This window comes from Homalodisca vitripennis, chromosome 2, assembly GCF_021130785.1.
Source record: "Homalodisca vitripennis isolate AUS2020 chromosome 2, UT_GWSS_2.1, whole genome shotgun sequence".
NCBI lineage: Eukaryota > Metazoa > Arthropoda > Insecta > Hemiptera > Cicadellidae > Homalodisca > Homalodisca vitripennis.
In genome coordinates this window covers 30204771-30225191 of record NC_060208.1, presented here as the reverse complement: position 1 = coordinate 30225191, position 20421 = coordinate 30204771, and the positions used below count along the sequence as shown (strand labels likewise).

Below are 20421 nucleotides of genomic sequence, written 5' to 3'. Positions count from 1 at the left end.
TCTATGATTGTTGTCATAACAGCTGTTATTCATAATTGTATTTATTAGTCCTTGCACATTCTTTTGATTGTTATTAATGTCTTTTCTGTGCAGCAGCCTTCTTCTTTGTTGTTTTCAGTTGTACAATTTCTATGTAAAATGGTGTATTGCCGTAAATAAATAAATCATATTTACTTTAAGACAATGTTTGCCATAAACCAAATTATAGTATGAGACATATCGTTGCAAGCCTGGGTTGTGACAATAGACAGTTGTTTCATGCACATAAGCCTAAAATAAATTGTTTAAAATTTGCATACGTAATGTTTAGTTATACCAGTACTAAATTATTAATTGCGATCTCTAGAAATAATAATAAATTATACATCCAAACGTTCAGGTTTGCAATGATATGTTTTATTGCATAATATAATTTTATTAGTTAATATTATTCTGTGTCACTTTATGGTTGATCATCGCCACCAATACTGGATCTTCTTCAGCAGGTCCTTCATTCGTCGGACAAACTTATTCCAGTTCCTTGAAGTTTCCTCTCCGTCCATTCGTCAAATCGCCTTACCCAGTCTGGACTAAGTTTCTCCCTCCAGCCTCCAGCTTGTCCATCCCTCATAATGTGGTCATTCACTTTGTTGCCTGTGAGTATCTCATAATGTCCTTTTAAATTTTCCATGTTTACAGCATCGTTACTCTTCATATTTTCAAAACTCAGGTGCTTCAGCAGTACATCCACTTGTTGATCACTCAGCGGTTTGCCTAGAAATCCAGCTGTTTTCTTTATAATACTCGGCAAGTCCTTCAACAAAAAAAGCAAACAAAAATGAAATTGACTAAATAAGAAATTTTTAGTGGCCTAATACTAGGTTGATTACTTTTATCAATTAAATTTTCATTTGATGGCCGTTTAACATGTTGACTGCGGCAGACTGCATGTGAGAGTAGTCACCCATTTTATACAGATCCGCAAATAAGATGTTATTTACATGTATTACAGCTAGATAGCTATTGTATGGTAGTTTATAACTTTAAACAGAACACAGGGCCTTCCAAAAATTGGAACATGAGATATGAGTCCTGTTATTTATAGAATTGGATTGTCTCGCAAGGAAAACATCTTTTACAGCATGAGGGATTAATAGTAATGAAACCAATGTTTGGATTTGCTTTAAATTAAATTACTCATTTTATGTAATTCTGTGTTATGATATACATCTTATTTTCGTACGTTTGTGTACTTATTATACAGAAATTTCAGGTAGAAATATTCCTCGACTCTAAAATGTTTATAAATTAAATAGACATGCCAAACTTTATCAATATCAGACAACAGAGTAGTCTGTTTTATTATTTCAATTATACATTTTGAAATCAATTCTCTAGCTTATAATTAGTTGAAGGTATCTGTAAAAATCAAGTTTGAGACTTTTGGTATGACTTAGTACATTTTAGTTATTGGAAACCAAAACATTATGTAACGTCTGTTGATTCTGTTCAAAATTTTTTTACTGAAAATAATTCTATACCGTGATGCCGAAATATTTCAAATATCCGGATGTGTAAGTACCGGTTCGCCGTAGCGTGAACCAGAAAACCGGATGTTAGTTACGCGTAGCTTGACATTTTTCATACACTCACTATGGCCATGAATTCGTTTGTTGAGACCGGTGTCAGAATTTGGATAATAGAACAATGAGGGGTGATCAAGTTTTGTTTCTGATGCAACATGACTGCATCACTGGTAATGAGTGTTTGAGCCGTTCGGAAGAAAATTGATTTGTCACGTTTCCCGTTCACGTTCACGTTCACATTAGTCATGAGTCCCTTGTCTTTGATTTAAGAGCTATTCGGAGAAGAATATTTAACGTTTTGATGCATTGCTCAATGGAAATCTATGACATAGAATCAAAATATAGCCAACCAAGTTGACTCGTATAAGTGTAGGCAGGGTTCGCAGTATTGCACGTAAAGTTTTAGGAAACACTGAATTGTGTCTAAACCTTTTTTCCATGCCTTTTGACGCAAATGCAGAAGGGATAGTGCGTGTTGAGTTAATGAAAATGGGCTGATACCTTATATTATATTAGCTATTGGTGTCAGAGTGAGCTTCTACCCCTAACCACCTGATATAATAAAACATCTTTACCGTATTTTACATCTTTACACAATCAAAGCAGGCATTAATCCAGAAAAAAACATTAATAGTGATGAATAAGGGTGATTTTAGTGATACCCGTCCACTAAACGTCAAATGGATAAAACCAGATAAGAAGCCCCGATCGCCCTTCAATGGTGTTGTAAAATCAAAAGTGAAAACCATGCTGAGTCACAAGGAATTATCTAGCAAAAATTTCTGCGCCTGGCAAGACAGTGATAAGGGCATTCTAAAAAGACGTGTTCAGCGTCTGTTGGTTCAGATTTGATCAGTATAGAGGTCAATATGGGAAGAAGGAGACCGGTTTTTGCTATATGACAATGCACCGGAACACGAAACGCTCGTTGTCAGGTAGGATTTGGCAAACCAAACATTGTATTCAGTGAACACACTCTTTATTTTGCTACTCTGTCATTAGCAGTTCTCATATTATTCCTCAATGTTAAAGCTGCCTTGAAAGGGGCGTTTTGAAGATGTGAAGGATACTCAATCGAATGATACATCAATGTCGAACATTACTTCAGAGATGTCCGAGAGCGCCTTCAAAAACTTTATTATTGTTGTAGTGGGTTTAGAGTGAGAAGAGCAGGATGTACGTCGAACACTGAATTTGTTGTCCTTTTCTAATGCTATAGCATAGTTCATCTAGCAAGAACCAATAATAAAAAAGCCCACTCCTGTTCTTTTCCTTTTATGCCGCCGTCTTGTTTCTGCCATGACGATCGCCATTTGCTATTGGCCTCTGGTCAGTCGTAGCTGGTTGGTCGGCGAATGCAGACCTATTGTGACCTGTATTCTGTATTTCAGTTTTAATAATTAGTGTTGTGTTTAGTTTTTTTATTAAGAGCATTTTTTGGAGTTAGTGAAATTGACACACAACATGGTGGTTTTTATTCCTGACTTACGCGTGTCACAACGCACTGGGATGATTTATTTTTTAGCTTAGTTTGTAATTATGTTTTAGGTTAGTTATTTACCTGAAGAAGAGATCAGATTACAGATTTGGAAACTTAGTGTTACTGATTTTTTGTATCACTGAACGATGGTAAATGTTAGCTAAATCCTGTTTCCTTCACTATAGCATATTTTACAGGCACTTAATAACTTTTTTAAAACAAATATCACACCTTAGGTTTGTTGTAAAAATAACTATTCATAATAAGTAAGTATTGCCTGGGCGAGTAATAATATATAGACAAGTAACCACTGTAACTTGGTCACTCTAGTGCAAACTTGATCACTGTAAAATGTTAGACACTGAACGTTGACTTACCTTTTTCATATCTTCAAATCTTAAATGTAATATATTTTTATCTCCTTTCTTCCTCAAATAGGATAACACATTTTCCCAATACGGAGCCCAAACTACTGAAAGAAGACAGGTGAATGATAAAAAGGCATAAATTTGTTAGCTACATCAGAATGGTTATAAAAGGTTATATCTCACATGACAATACAACTAAATATAGGTTTTTATATTATACAGCCTTGAATGACACAATGCTTTCCAAAATGTATGCATTTCTTGCTAAAGAATACTACATCTTATGTGATTTTTTTGTGCACAAATGTCGCTTTTACATACTAAAATCTATCGCCTTTACCGAGTGAAAGTTAGTTTGTCGAGTGTAACAAATACAAAGCAACACGCTTGTACCATTAAATGTACGTGATTAACATAGTGTAATGTTACATTGTGCAAAAATAATGCACTTACAACAACTGTTAAAAATGCTTCCCATACATTTGCATCTCTTTTTACACTTTTTCACACATCTTTGTTGTAAGTGAACAACAAAGCTATAGTGAACAACTATAAAAGCGAAAGATTTAGATAAATACATTTCGGATGTTTGGATATTTTGTACTCAATCAAACAAAAAAGAATGGCCAGATTTAAGCAAAAAAAATGGAATGCATATTGCACCGATATAACGATAACACAAGAACCTGTTTTTATTCCAAAATACAACTTATTACAAAATGCTTATTGTGAGAATTTGTATTTCTATGAACAAAATGCGATTTGTCATAGTTCTACACATGTGTAGTTATGACATCAGTGTTATTTAGAAAATAAAGTGAGCACTTAACCATTGCCAATGAATTCACAAAGCAATGTACCATACGCAAAGAGCAATTCTTTGTGGTAGAAAACCATCGAGGGGTCACTGTAGTGAGCACTTTACCATTGCCAATGAAATCACAAAGCAATTTACCAGACACAAAGAGCAATTTGTTATGGTAGAAAACCATCGAGGGGTCACTGCAGTGAGCCCTTAACCATTGCCAATGAAATCACAAAGCAATTTACCAGACACAAAGAGCAATTCTTTGTGGTAGACAACCATCGAGGGGTCACTGCAGTGAGCCCTTAACCATTGCCAATGAAATCACAAAGCAATTTACCATACGCAAAGAGCAATTCTTTGTGGTAGAAAACCATCGAGGGGTCATTGCAGTGAGCCCTTAACCATTGCCAATGAAATCACAAAGCAATTTACCAGACACAAAGAGCAATTTGTTATGTTAGAAAACCATCGAGGGGTCACTGCAGTGAGCCCTTAACCTTTGCCAATGAAATCACACAGCAATGTACCAGAAACAAAGAGCAATTTTTATAGCAGAAAACTAGCGAGAGGTATTACAATGGGGCCGTTTTCCTCTGAAGAGACATTTCATTGAAGGTTTATAAGAAACAAATATTTCTCGCAATTGCTCAAACTGAAACGTTTAACGATGGTAAATAACACAATTTAGGGGTAATGAGTAGCACAAAATCTTCTGATCTACTCATCGAGTTACTCTGCTGAGTAATTCTCTTACCGTTAAAGTTTTATTTCCATTCAGAGTATTATAGTATAGAATCCACTTTTTAATACCTCAATTTATCAATTACCTTAAATGTATGATAACCTCAGTAAATGTTTGGGACACCTGATGTACCTGTGTAATGATAAACATAAAAATAATCTAGTAACTGAAAAAATATAGCAAAAAAACACAATATGTAAATATAATTGAAGAAAAATTTATTTGAAGGATTACTTATTTTATCTATTATCTTTTTTGGTGGCGTAAAGATTAAAGTAAAATAAAGAATGTCTTATTTTAACAGCCAAAGTTAGGGCTAGGAAGCCCTCTAACACTTAACCTGGGGTCCAACGGCTTAAAGGAGACTTCCGAACCACCACCAATGGCCGGGCAGGCGGGCTGCTTGCAAGGACAGGACTGTTCAGCGGTCACCCATCTAAGCAGCGGCCACGCTCGACGTCGCTTGTTCGATTATTTTGCGATAACCTCAGTACACGCTCTACTACGGTTTTGGTGTAGTTGGATAGCAAAAGTAGGTTAAAGGTACGAGAATTAAAATGCATCAGTCTATGGAAACGCCTGTATATAAAATCCCATATTGAATAAATAAATTATTGGGGAATGTTGATTTATTTACGAAACTATTTTTGTACCTTCGCTCACAATTACAAACATAGAACAAAACCTAAATTCACACTTATAATAATGTACAAGAATAAAAACACAAATTCACTTTATAGTTTTTTATGGTCAACATTTAAAAAAAAGTGCAATTTATGATTTTTTTTTTCTTGCGCAAGATGTATGAGGAACTATTCATTTCTCACAGCTCAAAATTACAGAACATATACTTAAATACAAGATTTTTACTATTCAAGTTTTAACTGTTACCAAACAACAAAGGAGTCCAGACTTCTAAAAGATGTAAGAAATTAACTATTTGTTCTCTCTATGATTGTACATATAGTAAAATGGTAATTATTATTATCATTAATCTATGTACTTACCAGCGTCATTTATTAAAAGTGTAGCAAATTCATTATAGTCTGCTCGACAGGGTAAATGTAGTCTGTAGTGATGAAGATAAGACAGACTAACATCTTTCACGTCTCTTCTTAAATGCACAATCTAGAAATTATGAAAAATACACACAATATTTCCACATTATATTACAAAAAATGTTCTCCTAAATTTATTGTTTTAACTTTTAAACACAATTTTTGTATGTAAGACAAACAAGTCCTTGTGTTTTTGTTTTGTTCGAACAAGCTGAACATATGAGCCGGCAACCTATGACTGTACTGTTAAAAAACGATGTATTGGGAGGGATAAAACGTTTAATGTGGATATTGCCTTGCAATAACTTATTGCAATATTAAGTTTACATTCTGCTTCAGAGTTTCTAAAATATTTAGAACAAAACCTATATTGATTTTTAAGTCTCACCTTGGCACCAGTTTTGCCCTGCTGCAGTTGCAAGGGCAGCATGTTGAAGGGCAGGTGGGTTTTGATGAAACGCGGTGAAGGCATTTCCTTGACAAATCCCACACTGTCCCATAATTCCCGTGGGAACCCGTACTTTGGGTCTTTCGCCTTCTCAGCATTTAATATCCCAGACCACCTGACAGTAAAACATAACAAACAATTAAACTTCACTTGAAGCAACTACCGGGTAAACCGTTTTATACAATCAATACACCACCGTTCCAAATAATTTATTTAACAAGAGAAAAACTGTTTTGTCTTAGGGTGAATCTGGTTTACAGTTATTGTGATACTTAAAATCATTATGAGATAAAAATTATAGTACAATCCAAAACCGACTGAGCCATAATAGCCAGTTTTCTGTGCATTGAAAACTTTGATGCAAATTTAAGCAGTTCCCATAAGCATTATATTAACAAGAAATAAACATTAAAAACTTAAATAAGGTTATAAAAATACATTTTTAACTATAGTAGCTGGTTTCCTTAAATATGCATAATTTAAATTCAAATAATATCGTTTTGAAATGCAAAATGTAAATTTAGTGTTTATAAATCATATAGCTATAAAGCACGAATAATTAAAAAGGTAAATATTATTTTTTTATAGTGGAACTTTTAATATTTACACATCACTAGTGATTCACTATCTAGGTTTTACAAAATATCTCAAACTTTTATTGGACATTCTCTGATTATTTCTACTACAATTAACTAAATTATTCCTTTTACACTCTCTCGCCTTATTATCTTTAACCTCTCACTCTTTCACACTCTCAGAATCTTCTCTTCTCTATGTCATTACTGGCATCAGAAGTATTTCATATATGTTTTGGTTTCTTTTCATGTTTTTCCTAAAATGTCTTCGTCAGTTCAAGTCCAGTACCCTGGTGAAGTGCTTTTGGATGCCTATTGGGGATATTTCGCGTGGAATTTCGGCCTTGAGCTTATTGCTACTGCTGAATTGAAGTTCATTTTTACATTTTCAGTAAGCAGCCCCACCAAGTCGAAATCAAAATGAAGGTACAGGGTATTGATAGTATAATAAATTTAATACTAGCCGGAAAATTAAGAGAGAGCAGAAATGTGCTAAAGAATGCTGCAATAAGAACGACAAAGCTGGCGAAAAAGATAATCGGGTATGATATAAAATCAACGATTAAAGATGGTAAAGAAATAACTAGTTATCAGAAGTTTTAATGTCTACGTGTTGGCCTTTGAGCCTTCAGTTTACTTACTTATCAACACCAGGCTGAAATACAATTTAATTGTTTTTTATTACAAATTAATTAATTTACATCATATTTAATGTAAACCTTTATAAACATTATTTACAGAAACATATTTTTACTTACTCCAAGAAGGGACACCTTACTGCCATTGGAACCTTTGCACCTTCAAAATCTAAATCGTTTGCAATACACCAAATCATCTCTTGTGCCCAGTTTGTTCCTGAAACAGGACAAATTGGTAAAAAAATAGTTTAATTACCTAGTTATATTGTAACAGCTTTAACAAGACAGAGCTAATGCGAGGAACCCATTTAATCATTCAACTTATTAAGAGCGAAAACAAATCGGCGCAGTAAAATAAAAAAGTTCTACATTATAGGATCACGTAAATACTAGGATTGATTTAATAGATGGCGAAACCGGCAACTTTATGTGGTATAGAAATAATATTTTAGGTACGTGATATAAACCCGATGGCCATGGTGGACTTTTCTGTTTCAAAATTGTTTTAATACATATAGTTCTAGAGGCCATTTGATTTCAAGTTAAATATTATTGTTAACTAGGACATCTAGGGTTCAGCCCTCTGTCCACAGGCCTTAAAAACCTTTAGGCTCACATTATCCTGGAACGTCTCATCTTGTTTATTTAATTTTCACAGCCCTTTAAGAAGGCGTTCCAAAATTAAAAAAAACATTCCACGAATTTCACAAATTTATGAAATATTCTATTAAGCGAATACAATAATTTAAAATAACAATTTGCTATTTAAATACTTGTAAAATATTCCTTCACTTTTATTTTTACCTTTTGGCAAATTAAAAGTTTAAATTATTACCACCTCAACATTTTTGGGCTTTGTTTTGGTCTTTTATGGGTTTGGACTGTTTGAAATAATTAATGTTTTACATATATAATCTATGATAAGCAGTGTCTTACCATCCGTGTTTGTAAACTATTTTTATTAATCGTAATTAGCATTTTGTCACTCCACTCACCAGATTTAGGAAAGCCGCAGATAAATGTGTCATCATCACGTATTTCCAAATTGAGAATGTCGTCAGCAATCCGCTTGAAATGAACAGTCATCACTGTACCCAGGTCTCCATAGCGCAGAAAGCTTTTAGTAAACTCGGCGGAGCAATGTTTGTGCAGGAGTTGCCCATACTCTCCGGCCACGGGCGCGAAGTGTGTGGTTGTCATGGTATCGTGGTTGCTAATTCAGCAACCCAGGACAGTAATTGTTAATGTATGTCTCCGTAATTCTGTAACAAACAGATATACATATAATTTATGTTTGTTTAAAACAGTAACACGTTTTTTTTAAGATGAAGCTCTGTCTAATCCTTTCACTAAAATTAGCCAATGGCGCAGTGTAGTGGGAACAACGGTTATCGCAAGACTGGATCAAGCAACGTCAAGCGTGGTTGCGGTGACGGGTCTTTTACACTACTATTCGTTGACTCAACGACCCTTTCTGAGAAAATAACAAATAAGACAGGGTCATTTAGTCTACAGGTCGTTGAGACAACGACCCCCATTTTGATATTTAATATTTTCCTACATAGGTTCATTGTGACAACGACCCAGTAAAATGAATGAAAAGGGTCAATTATTCAACTGGGTTCGTAGCAACAACGCCACTTTTTGCATGTTTAGTTGAATATTTCAAAAGATGGGTCGTTGTCTCAACGACCCTAAATTATATTAAATGCTTATATTGAGAGAACCAGGTCTTTTAACTCCACCATTCTTTGTGTCAACGGACCAAAATGGAGAAAATGTATAAGCAATGTGAAGAAGGGTCGAAGCGACAAAAACCCATTTTTCAACTCAATGGATAAAATATAGTAAGAGGGTCGTTGAGACAACGACCTACTTTAAACTGTTCAGAGGTCTTTTTAGTCTACTAGGGTCTTTGTGTCAACTGCGTGCAGCCGGACAATGTGGCGAGATGTTGCCGCGCACCAGTCGTACGGCGCTGAATGTTGCGCTCGTATTGATGTAGCGTAAATCATTCTCTTGCCACTATAAATTTACAAATGTAATAATTTGTTTCGTAATTAATTTAACTATATTAATATAAACCCCTTTTACCGGATACAGATATACTTTATAAGCAGTAATGATAAGACATTACCAAGTAAGAGTGATAAAAATGGAATACAAATAAATATTAAAAATGGAAATTGTAACGATAAATAGCAATTCTAAATATCAAGAATATAGATGAAATTAATAATAGTAGATAAAAATTACATACAATTTTGAAAGTAATCAGTAATTTAGCTTATATACAATGAATTATTAAAACGTAAATGTTCATTATTTAAAACTTACATTTTTATAAATTAGTTTGATTCTCTATATATAAACTATACAATTCATGCCAAATAAATATATAATTTTATAAAATTAGTTTATTTGTAATATTTAAACAAATTAATAGAATTTTAGTGCTGTTCACAGCAAAATTGTACTTTTATTTTTCGTTCACAATCCTCTTCTAATTTCAATATGTTATTGACTCTATCTATATCTCTTAATTTATAAATAATTTACTTTGTGGATTGAATAATGTTGATACTTGAAGTTTAATAAATGCTTCTAATACCTGCACGGAATATTGATATATACACGTTCATACACATTTATGCTTATTAATAATGTTTGAGGTGAAAAAGAAGTCCATGGAGAGTTTTTTTAAAGGATTAAGATTAAATATATTAAGATATAATCGTAGCTAGTAGTCTAAGGAGAATCTTAACTGTAAGAATAGGTTAAGTGGCTACCATCATTTAACCATTCTTCATTGTAGAAAATTAATTAAATGAGGAGAATTACATTTCGACTATGCCGACAAAACGTGTCGTCAATACATCTTTTAAAAAAGAGAATTGAAAATAATCCCTATTAAGTTATATGCTAAATGTATTAGAATGTAACTAATAATAACTAAAAATAAATTATGGAAGCTAAAAATATGTTAAAAGTTACATCATAAAACTTCTTTTTCCGTTTCAAACCGCCATATAGAAATCATGTGGTACAAAATGTTATTATAAATTTTAAAATACCCCTTCTAGCATTTGTGATTCTTCTTTGCTAGTTTGTGATTCTAGCATTAGCTCTTAAAATTATGATTCGATCTAATCCTTGGGGTTTGTTATTTGATTTGTCAGTTTATAGATAAATTAAAAGATATAAATACTAAATACTATTTATTATTTTCAAATCAACCAGAGATCTAACCATATACTTAGTCTAAAGGAACAAATCATTAAAGAATTACGACATGTTATATATTAACGTTCCAGCTCTCTAAGGTCTCTATACTACAAGAGTCCACTGCAAAAGGGCTATGGACTTAGACCTCAGTATTCAACCAATTGATCTAAAATTATTTATTAACAATTCATTAATATTGGAATCTTTGAAACTGTTCAAGCAAGCAAAATTTCAGTTATTTAAATAGTGCAAATAGAAATGTTTTACTTCCGACTCCAGAATTCTAAAACATCTTTACTGTCATATGTAATTAGTGGAAAATGGATTTATACGTGGAATTTTTCTTTCATAACCACCATTTATGTCGGAAATGCCTGCTTTGCCATTAAAAAAAGGATGTTTCCGTAACGCATCTGTCATGCAAGCAAAATTGAGTGTGAATCTAAGGGTATCAGTGAGGGTAGCTATTGTTACATGCAACCAATTGTACTCATATTTTAATAACAGCCACTAAAAGTGAAATTGTTAAAAAGATAACTAGCATAAATAACAAATAAAATATATTAATTGACAAACAACAATTAACATTGAGTATTTATACAATTGTATCACTTAAATTATTGAAAAATGCAGTAATAAGTATTGAGCCTTTTTAAACCGTTACATACATATGCGGTTATTTTAGTAATTGAGCAGTAAAAACACGTTTGGGTGTATATAATTTTAATCAGTAGGTTATTTCAGTCAATGCATTTAGTAATACAAATAAAGCGAATTTCTCTCTCATCAACTACGAAGTAGACAAATGTCTGGCTATATCTCGCCCATACCCGTATTCGACCAGCTTCACGACTTTTAATATTAATTTTAGAATTACGATTTTTCAATCAATATTTTTCTAATTACATTCTCTTTAAATTAGATTATGTTACTTCCCTTGATACACTTGTCAGTTCCATACACAATCACACAAAATGTTAAAATTTGTATGTTTAAAAAGTTATAATTTTATGTTTTTGTACTTTAATTATTTTATTTTTTACGAATTGAAAAACACTACATATATACAGCATGTTTTGCATATTTTATGAAAATGTTTTAAATATAACTAAACCTATAGTATTATGTTAAAGAAAAGAACTTGGAAAATGGCTATAAAACAAAAATATCCCCCAATAACATAAAATTTAAAATTATTACCTTTAACAGTTAACTTACCCTCTGTAGTTCCTTGACAATAGTAAAAAAGTTGATTAAATAGATTAAAATTTCAAATATTTTTTGTTTTTAATGTTGCAATGTTAAAGGCGTTTTTACAAATAACTTTTCCTTTCTTAAAAGGTTTACTGTTAATAACTATATAAACTAATTATGTCAGATAGTATATATAAATTATTTGTATTTTAATATTTAATCGCAAATAACACGTGTTTGTTTTATAAAAAAGCTCATGCTAATAGCTAGTTTGTGAAAATGCTTATGTCTGCAGTTTAGAAAAAAGTTGGAAAAGTATTTATGTGTTTTCGGATAATGTTTCGTTATTTAGAGTTGGATCTATTAGTATAGATGAAATAAAATAGTCTTCAAAATCTTTAATAATGCCTACACCTGTTTCATAAATAAGCAATTAAAGTATAAAGGTTTTCTATTGGCCGAACGCAGTAAAGCCTATGAGGGCTGGAAAGATATAATTTATTTCTGTTCACAGGACATCTTGAGAACAAACTGACATTATATTATATATATTGATATATACATTATAGGATTAGATAGCCCAAAATATATAAAACGCTGCAATATATATATATAAGATATACATACTCGTAATACGGGTAACTACGAACTAGTTGTGCAAAGAAACAAACCATTCTTTTAGACACTTTTAATAGAACAATATATTTTACAGTTACATTGTTTTAAAACGGTAAAGATATGATCAAAATGGTTTTACAAAAGCACCAACAATTGCTCTACAAATAGGACATGTTAGTGGCAGGCGTATATGTGTTGTAAATAGTTCCATCGCCATTTGTGACCTGATGAAATATTTCATACTCGGTCATAGAGACGGCGCACAGCCTGCACACACTACAATGTGTCCACAAAGGTGTGGCCATCCATTCATCGTAACACACACGTTGCAACGCGTGCCTCTCCACTTTCCTGGTTCTGAAGCCCCTTCATCGTTTAAAGCGAGGCCCATTTTTATTTCGCTAATCTGCCGCTCCATTTCATGAGATGTCACAAATTCAGTAGTGTCATTGATGGTCGGCACGAGCCTGTAATTTATATACCTCGATGGTCTTACGTCGGATTGTGCTCGCTGCATCTTTAAATGACGTTGCCTCTTATATACATGAAAATAGTAAGTAAAATTTGTAGGCTAATTAACAACAATATATTTTTTCTAACCTCACATATATAAAAAAAAAACAAATTATTTTAAATTCATTTATTTTGCATTCAGTTTATTATCTGTTTTTATCTGCAACAATTTATTTTCAAATGTGTCATCAATTTTTTTTACTATTGTAAAGTTTTTAACTATTGTTGAGGGTTTTTTTGTAATCACTGAATCTTATTTAGAGTTATTATATCGCATGGTTGTATTGTATTTAAAAATGTCGTGTGATATAGGATATTAGGGGTTTCCCTAATTTCTGCTAATTTTTCAGTGTCAGATGTGGTTGAGGCTTGAGAAATTTTATATTATTGGCTGACACCTGGTAGGTAGGAGCAGATGTTATAATATGGAAGAAAGGCTATTATGTAGACTTATCTCTTTACCCAATACCTCTCACGGAATTTCTGAGAATAGTTTTTATAACCACTTCCACGTAATTTCATTACACCCATTCAGAAGGGACACGCAAACTCGAGACCGGTTGCAATAAAACTATTGCATTGTTTGCTAACGACAACCATTTTGAGGAAGGAACCACCTCACCCGAGCCTTTACCTGAGACTACCTCACTGTTGTTTCTGTAGTTGTAGTTAGAATATTTAAGTTTCATTCCATTGATATTTGACCATAGATTAATTTAAACTATTAAAACTATCCAATGCAAACAAACCTCTTTTAACAATTTATACATGTAATTAACAAATCGATTACATGGTATAGTTTGATACGCTAAATATTCTACAGTTACATGATGGGATTAGCTACTGAGTGGTAAGAAAAGGTTTGATATCAGATAATGTATATAGTGTCGACTACAGTAACTCACCTAGACTTATAAATGAACTCAATCAGATATAATAAAAATAACACACGGGTAGTGGAGCGCACAGAATTCAAGTACGTATATGTTTACAATATACCTAATATATTACGCTCAGCCGAAAAGCATGAGTATACATGCGCCAAAATGGAGCTCCTTCTTGTCTATGTATAAATAAAGATTCATATAAAATTTAAAGCATACAAAAAAAGACATTTTTAGAAATATCTTGCGGATGGATACGGTACTTGTGTTACCATGCCACATCTAAAAATGTCATATGACTGTACACAGTTTGCTTACAAATTTTATTTCTTCTGCGATTTTCCCGTAACTGTACGGTTAACCGCAATAGCAATTTGAAAGTGATCGCTATAAATCAATAACCATATATAAATCAATTCGTTTTCGATATATTGTGCGGTCATACAGACATACAGAAATTAAATCTTTCGTCCTTCTCAGATGAGTGGCTGCGGCACTGTCAATAGAATTCCTCATAGTGCATGTTTGGAGTTTAGTTGTCAAAATCTAGTATTAGTGTTTTTAGTGTTTTCATTTGTTTGCAACGTTTTCATTTTAACTTTAATTTGAACGTTGGGTACTGTTTGATTAACCATTTAATAATAATTAGAAACCTCAACCTGTTTCCGACAGAAGTAGAAATATGAATGACAGTTTACATTATTTCAGTTTATGTACATGAGTGAAATATATTTTGAATACATAAAGAAGAAATGGGAATCATAACAAGAAATGTATGTCTTAAAAAATATTTCTTATATTTTATAAATACAACTGTTACCAGACTTTAAATCTATTTCAATAATATACACGTATAATAAAAAAAACATTTACATATAATACTTATACAAAGTATTTACCCTTATATCAGATGTTAGGACTAAACTCGGCACAGACGCAGCGCCTTCATGCCTACCGGGCTAGGAGTTGACTGATTGACCCTGTTTCGTTTGAAAGCGCTTGTTTGGGACGGAGGGGCGTTGAGACAACGATCAGTTTGAGTAAATGCCCTAGAACGTCTTAATACATATATTTTCAACTTATTCTGAAACTAGGTTGTTGATTCAAAAACCTTTTTCTACTTTTTCAACTTTTAATTTATATTTGGCCGTTGATACAAAGATCCGTAGTGTAAATGGCCCAATTTAATGAATTAGATAAAAAATATGGAAAAAGGGACATTGTGTCAACGAACCCACTTGCAGTTCTATTCTTATATTCGGTATATGGGCCGTTGTGACAAAGAACCATTGGATTCAACTTTTAGTTTTCTTAGTAAATCGGGTCCGTTGTCACAACGCTTTCGTAGAGTAAAAGACCCCTGTTATTTGTTTTTTTTTTTTTTTTTTTTTTCAGAAAGGGTCGTTGAGTCAACGATTAGTAGTGTAAAAGACCCAACACTAATATTGCAAATATAAAAATAAGGGTCGTTGAGACAACGATTCGTAGAGTAAAAGAGCTGCCCCCGTGGTTGCTGCTTGGATGGGTGACCGCTGAGTGATCCTGTCCTTGCAAGCAGTCCGCCTGCCCGGCCGTTGGTCGTGGTTCCGAAGTCACCCTAAAGCCGTTGGTCCCCAGGTTAAGTGTTAGAGAGGACTTCTTATCCCTAAATTCGCCTTGTAAAATAAAACATATTTACTTTACTTTTACTTAACTTTACTTTAAAATGTATAACATACGGTTAATTGTTTTTTATTTTTATTTATACAAACAAAGGCAACCAATATGGTCATCAACCTCAGGAGGTTCATTTCTGAGTGTTTATAACTGGCAGTAGATACACTGGGTGAGCAGAAACAGTGTTTTTACATATATCTAGGCAACTAGACCAGGTATGTTAATGTCCAAAAACATTGCAGGAAGCTTAATATTTTGTATGGTGTTAGAAAATATTACAGTAGGGTCAAACTAAGCTTGCAGCTTCCTTTAACTTAACTTAAGGGAGCCAAAAAATCCTGAACTTTTCCGTAATTTTTTTCTGTTTTCGGCTTATGACTCAGTAAAGGTGGGGTTTTGTACAAATACTTACCTATACATTTTTACACCTATACAAGTAGATATAAAATTCAAAATTGTAAGCCCAACTACATTATATGCAGGCCCAATAGTCCGCAAGATTTGGCCTCAAGTCTTCAAAAATTGGCCTCTTTTCTCAAAAAGTTCAAAATTTATATTTTGGACATCTCTCGGCTAGAATATTGGCTCTAATCATCCTACGGGGAATGTTATTTGAAAAAAAGAACTTATAAATAAGTTATTTAGCTTTAATTTAAGTACAGACGAAGTCTGCTAGTAGGTCCAATAGGTCTCTAGTAACCTGTAAAAACGAAAAGTGGGGGAAATCGTATTATTCAATAAATTGACCCAGAAAATACATTTTTATTGAAAGGTAGTGATACTTTTTACAAATACACATGTCAAATCTTAAGTGGCACATCGAAGTAAGAGTGGAGGCAACCCGGGAGGGGTGGTGTTTATCATGTAAGGAAACGCCTGGTGACTACCAATAGATTTTTTAGAACGCCACATAATTAAAAAGCAAATGTCGAGATATTGGAGTAAATGATTGATCGATAGGTCTAGTTTACTGCAGTGGATTACAATTGGCATGGTTACAGAGTACTACCCTTCTTCAAGCTCACATAACTGCAATATAGTATCTACTTTCTCTCCTTATGGATTTTGAGAGGAGGTCACCCCTACCTACAACCTTACTCATCCTGGATATCCTATCTCTCCGGAAGTAAGCGTAAAGAACTAAGTGCAATGAGATGCAATGGCTGGTAGGCTTCATAATTCACCGGTTCCGCAAAACCTCCTTGAGGACTCAATGCTAAGTAGTAGGCCTCCTCTTGGAAAAATAAGAAGTCCAATAAAATATTTCCTCAGCTTCTCGTCCTGGGTGAAAAAAACTGACTAGATACTCTATCCTTTAAAGGGGAGGTAAGATCACTAATCGTAAGTAACAGTAATCAGGGAAAATGCAAGTTGCAGATAGCTATGGAAAAATGTATGTACCTCATTACGTTCTTCTCTACGAGTCATGTAAGATTTAAGGCTCCAAATAGAGATGTTAACGGGAACCCTTAAAAAAACAGTGGGATGAGATCATCCATCCTTTTTTTCTAGTTGTATAAAAAATATTGAAAACCGAAAATCATCATTTCAGAAAGAATGATGAAATTGAATACCACTCATTATTTTAGTTACTTTAGTAAGATTGTGATCTATTAGTCAGGAAAATAATAAGCTTTTTAATAGTAAGTAAAATGTACTTCAACGCATTTTAATTATTTTATTCTACATTGAGTTTAAAATATGTTTAACGTTTGTAGCGTAATAAAAATGCATAAACATTGCTGAATCCCATATACGGTGACACATTTATTTCTTTTCCACATACAGTTCGTGTGAAATTTGAGGCAGCTAGATTCTTCAAATATGCCATGGAAAAATCACTTCTTTTAACCAGACCCTTACTCGTATTAGATTTTCAGTTTTTAGAACATCTGAAAGGGCTTATACAGAATTGAATAAATATTATAAAAACTTATTTATTTAGATTAATATTTTAATATAAGTTTGGCCAAAATATATGGCCACAAAAATATGGTATTTCATTTGCTCCTAAACTATTCATATTTTCAATAATATTGATTTCAAATTTTAATTTAATATTTTTAAAGATAATCAACCAATAAAAAAAAACATGTAGTAAGTATTTAAAATACATTCATTTAGTGGAATAGAATGAAATCAAACTACTTGATTGATGAAGCACATTTTCGTAATTTTATTTATGGAAATTAATGTCACTCTTTAAGTAGTAGATTCATATTAACTATTGTATATACTTTCGAAAAACTGCTATCCATTTATTTCAACTACCGAATCGCAGATTTCGCTTTATAGTTCTAAACACTGACTAAAATAACAAAAAAAATTGTATTTTCGACAAACCTAAAATAAATACATTTATTTACTAACTAATATTTTATTTTAATGCACAAGTTTTAATTAATACAATTTGTATATTGTGCAACTGTGCTTATACTTTTAACAATTTAAACATGACTGTCTCTATGTATTCCTGTAGAGAGGTATGTTGTACATCAACAACACACCTATAGACAACACAATCAAGTGGCCCAAGAATTTGTTTCTGCTATTTAAAACTGCATCATTAAATCCACTCTGTAGAACATTTGAATTTTTTTATGTTATTATCTGGATCAGTTAGTAACAAATCAAATCAAGAAATTGTTTATATATAGAACAAATCACTAAGAAAATATAAGGAGTGAATAAACCGTTTATTTATAAATACATTTCTGCCCGCAAAATAATTAAATAAGCTTATTGGTAAACACAATATAATATTGGTAATAAGTGCAAACAACTCACATGTAATCCTGAGTTCCTAACTGAAAGACGCTACCAGAGACTAACACTTTATATAACAATCACTCTAACTATGAACTGTGGTGAGTTCGTTAGCCTGGTTGCCAGCCGCGTTTATCTCAATGCCGGATTAGATATCTCTTTTTGTTTACAGAGATAAACACCGAGACCCAAAGTAAAAATATTCCATTAAAGTGTTAAAAGAATTTAAAACAACTCGTATTTGTACACAATTTACAATACCCACTAAGGTTTAAAAAGTTTAGTAGTTTTTACTTTAAATTAGAATAGGTTAGCTTGTAAGACATTAAAACTATTGTTTTAACTCTCGGGTTAGTTAGTTTAATAAGTTCAATTTAATATTCCAAAATAAGTTTGATAATCAAATACATTCACAACTAAAATATTAAATTGTCTACTATTCTTAACCAGTTGTAAAACCTTGTGAGTAATGAACAACATTTACCCATGAGACAATGAGATCACCCTTTTCAATCATATTCCCATTATTACATAGTCCCATAGTTCCCATATTTACAGTCTATTACGACAATTTTTGCAATCTGTATCAGGTCCTAAATTAAGTTAAAGTGAATTAATTGAGGTTAAATATTTAAATTGGGTAATCAGTCGCAAGGACAAAATATTCATTTTTCGGAATCAACTACGGTAATGGAGGAACTATCATAACGTAGACCATCTATCAGCAGGGCCTTCCATATGACGCCTAGTGTTATGTAGAGTACTGTACTCAGTATTATACTATTGTACTGTACAGTATTATGTATTGATAGACTATTAAGAGAACTAATTATCTTATTAGAAATAGAATTCTGTATAAATATCGTATTTTCCATTCTAAACACATCTTATGTATATACTATTAGGAACGGAAGGGCTTCATTTGTACAAACCTTACAAAAATTTTAACTATGTGTCATACTATAGCAGTTTTTCAAGAAAACTATGTATTATAACAGGAACAAAACTGCGAATGGTCCTTTCAGGCGTTTAGAAGTTTAAAAATAAGGTGTACTTGACTTTAAAATATTTTTAATTGCAGTCTTATTTTCCAGGTAAAATAGGTACACTTATAGTGTGTAATACTTAGACATCCATAAATGATACGTAAACTAGTTATTATTCTAACTATGTTAAAATGTCCACAATCACATTTAGGCAATATGAGGACAAATATTGAAATGAAGATTGTAGAAAAATTGATTCGACCAAAGTTTTAATTACATAATTTTACACTCTGATAATTTACTAATGTTAAGACCAGTAGCTCACCTTTACTGTCCTACAAGGATGGTGCGATTATTTTTAACGTAGCAGCCAACCCAGGATGCCATGTGGTCGTAGCCGCTGGCGACGCTCTGACGGATGAGGGAGTCGCCTCTCAGACCCGCTTCATTTGAATACAGCGCTGCTGCAGGCTATAGTGATCCTTATCGGAGAAAACATGTGATCGCTGCAGCATCAGCTTGTGTTCGTGTAACTGGGCGGCAACGATCACGTGATTGATTTGTCCGGTGTAAACATCTCCCTGCGGTGTCGATGCGGCTCATTACTGGCGCATGTTGGTACTACTGACTGTGGTTTCAGACGCTGTAGACAGTATGGGACTCCGGTCGCTCAGCATCAGCTTGTGTTCGTGTAACTGGGCCGGCAACGATCACGTGATTGATTTGTCCGGTGTAAACATCTCCCTGCGGTGTCGGTGCGGCTCATTACTGGCGCATGTTGGTACTACTGACTGTGGTTTCAGACGCTGTAGACAGTATGGGACTCCGGTCGCTGCAGCATCAGCTTGTGTTCGTGTAACTGAGCCGGCAATGATCACGTGATTGATTTGTCCGGTG

General features: G+C 33.1%; 1 protein-coding gene across 3 annotated transcripts; it reads right to left on the bottom strand.

Annotated features, from left to right (window-relative positions):
• Window positions 1-374: 374 nt before the first annotated feature.
• LOC124353760 (luciferin sulfotransferase-like) lies at window positions 375-20006 on the bottom strand. Of its 3 annotated transcripts, none has more exons than XM_046803755.1 (7): window positions 19850-20006; window positions 8678-8944; window positions 7803-7899; window positions 6410-6584; window positions 5971-6091; window positions 3423-3514; window positions 375-793 (listed from the first exon to the last, which is right to left on the bottom strand). In XM_046803755.1, exons 2-7 carry the CDS (start codon window positions 8880-8882, stop codon window positions 491-493), a joined length of 993 nt encoding a protein of 330 aa, XP_046659711.1. In that variant the 5' UTR covers window positions 8883-8944; window positions 19850-20006; the 3' UTR covers window positions 375-490. The 3 variants fall into 3 exon arrangements, with proteins under 3 accessions (XP_046659711.1, XP_046659709.1, XP_046659710.1); XM_046803753.1 differs by having other exon boundaries at window positions 3423-3517; window positions 19850-20005; XM_046803754.1 differs by lacking the exon at window positions 19850-20006 and adding an exon at window positions 18560-18673 and having other exon boundaries at window positions 3423-3517.
• Window positions 20007-20421: the final 415 nt, after the last annotated feature.

What these genes read in the sequence shown, in the direction of transcription:
- LOC124353760 (XM_046803753.1), bottom strand. Translation starts at nt 8,882, where the DNA reads ATGACAACCACACACTTCGCGCCCGTGGCCGGAGAGTATGGGCAACTC. An exon ending in GTAAGGTGTCCCTTCTTGGA is followed by an intron (nt 6,585 to 7,802) that starts GTAAGTAAAAAT and finishes TTTTACTGTCAG; the next exon opens with GTGGTCTGGGATATTAAATG. An exon ending in ACTTTTAATAAATGACGCTG is followed by an intron (nt 3,518 to 5,970) that starts GTAAGTACATAG and finishes GTCTTCTTTCAG; the next exon opens with TAGTTTGGGCTCCGTATTGG.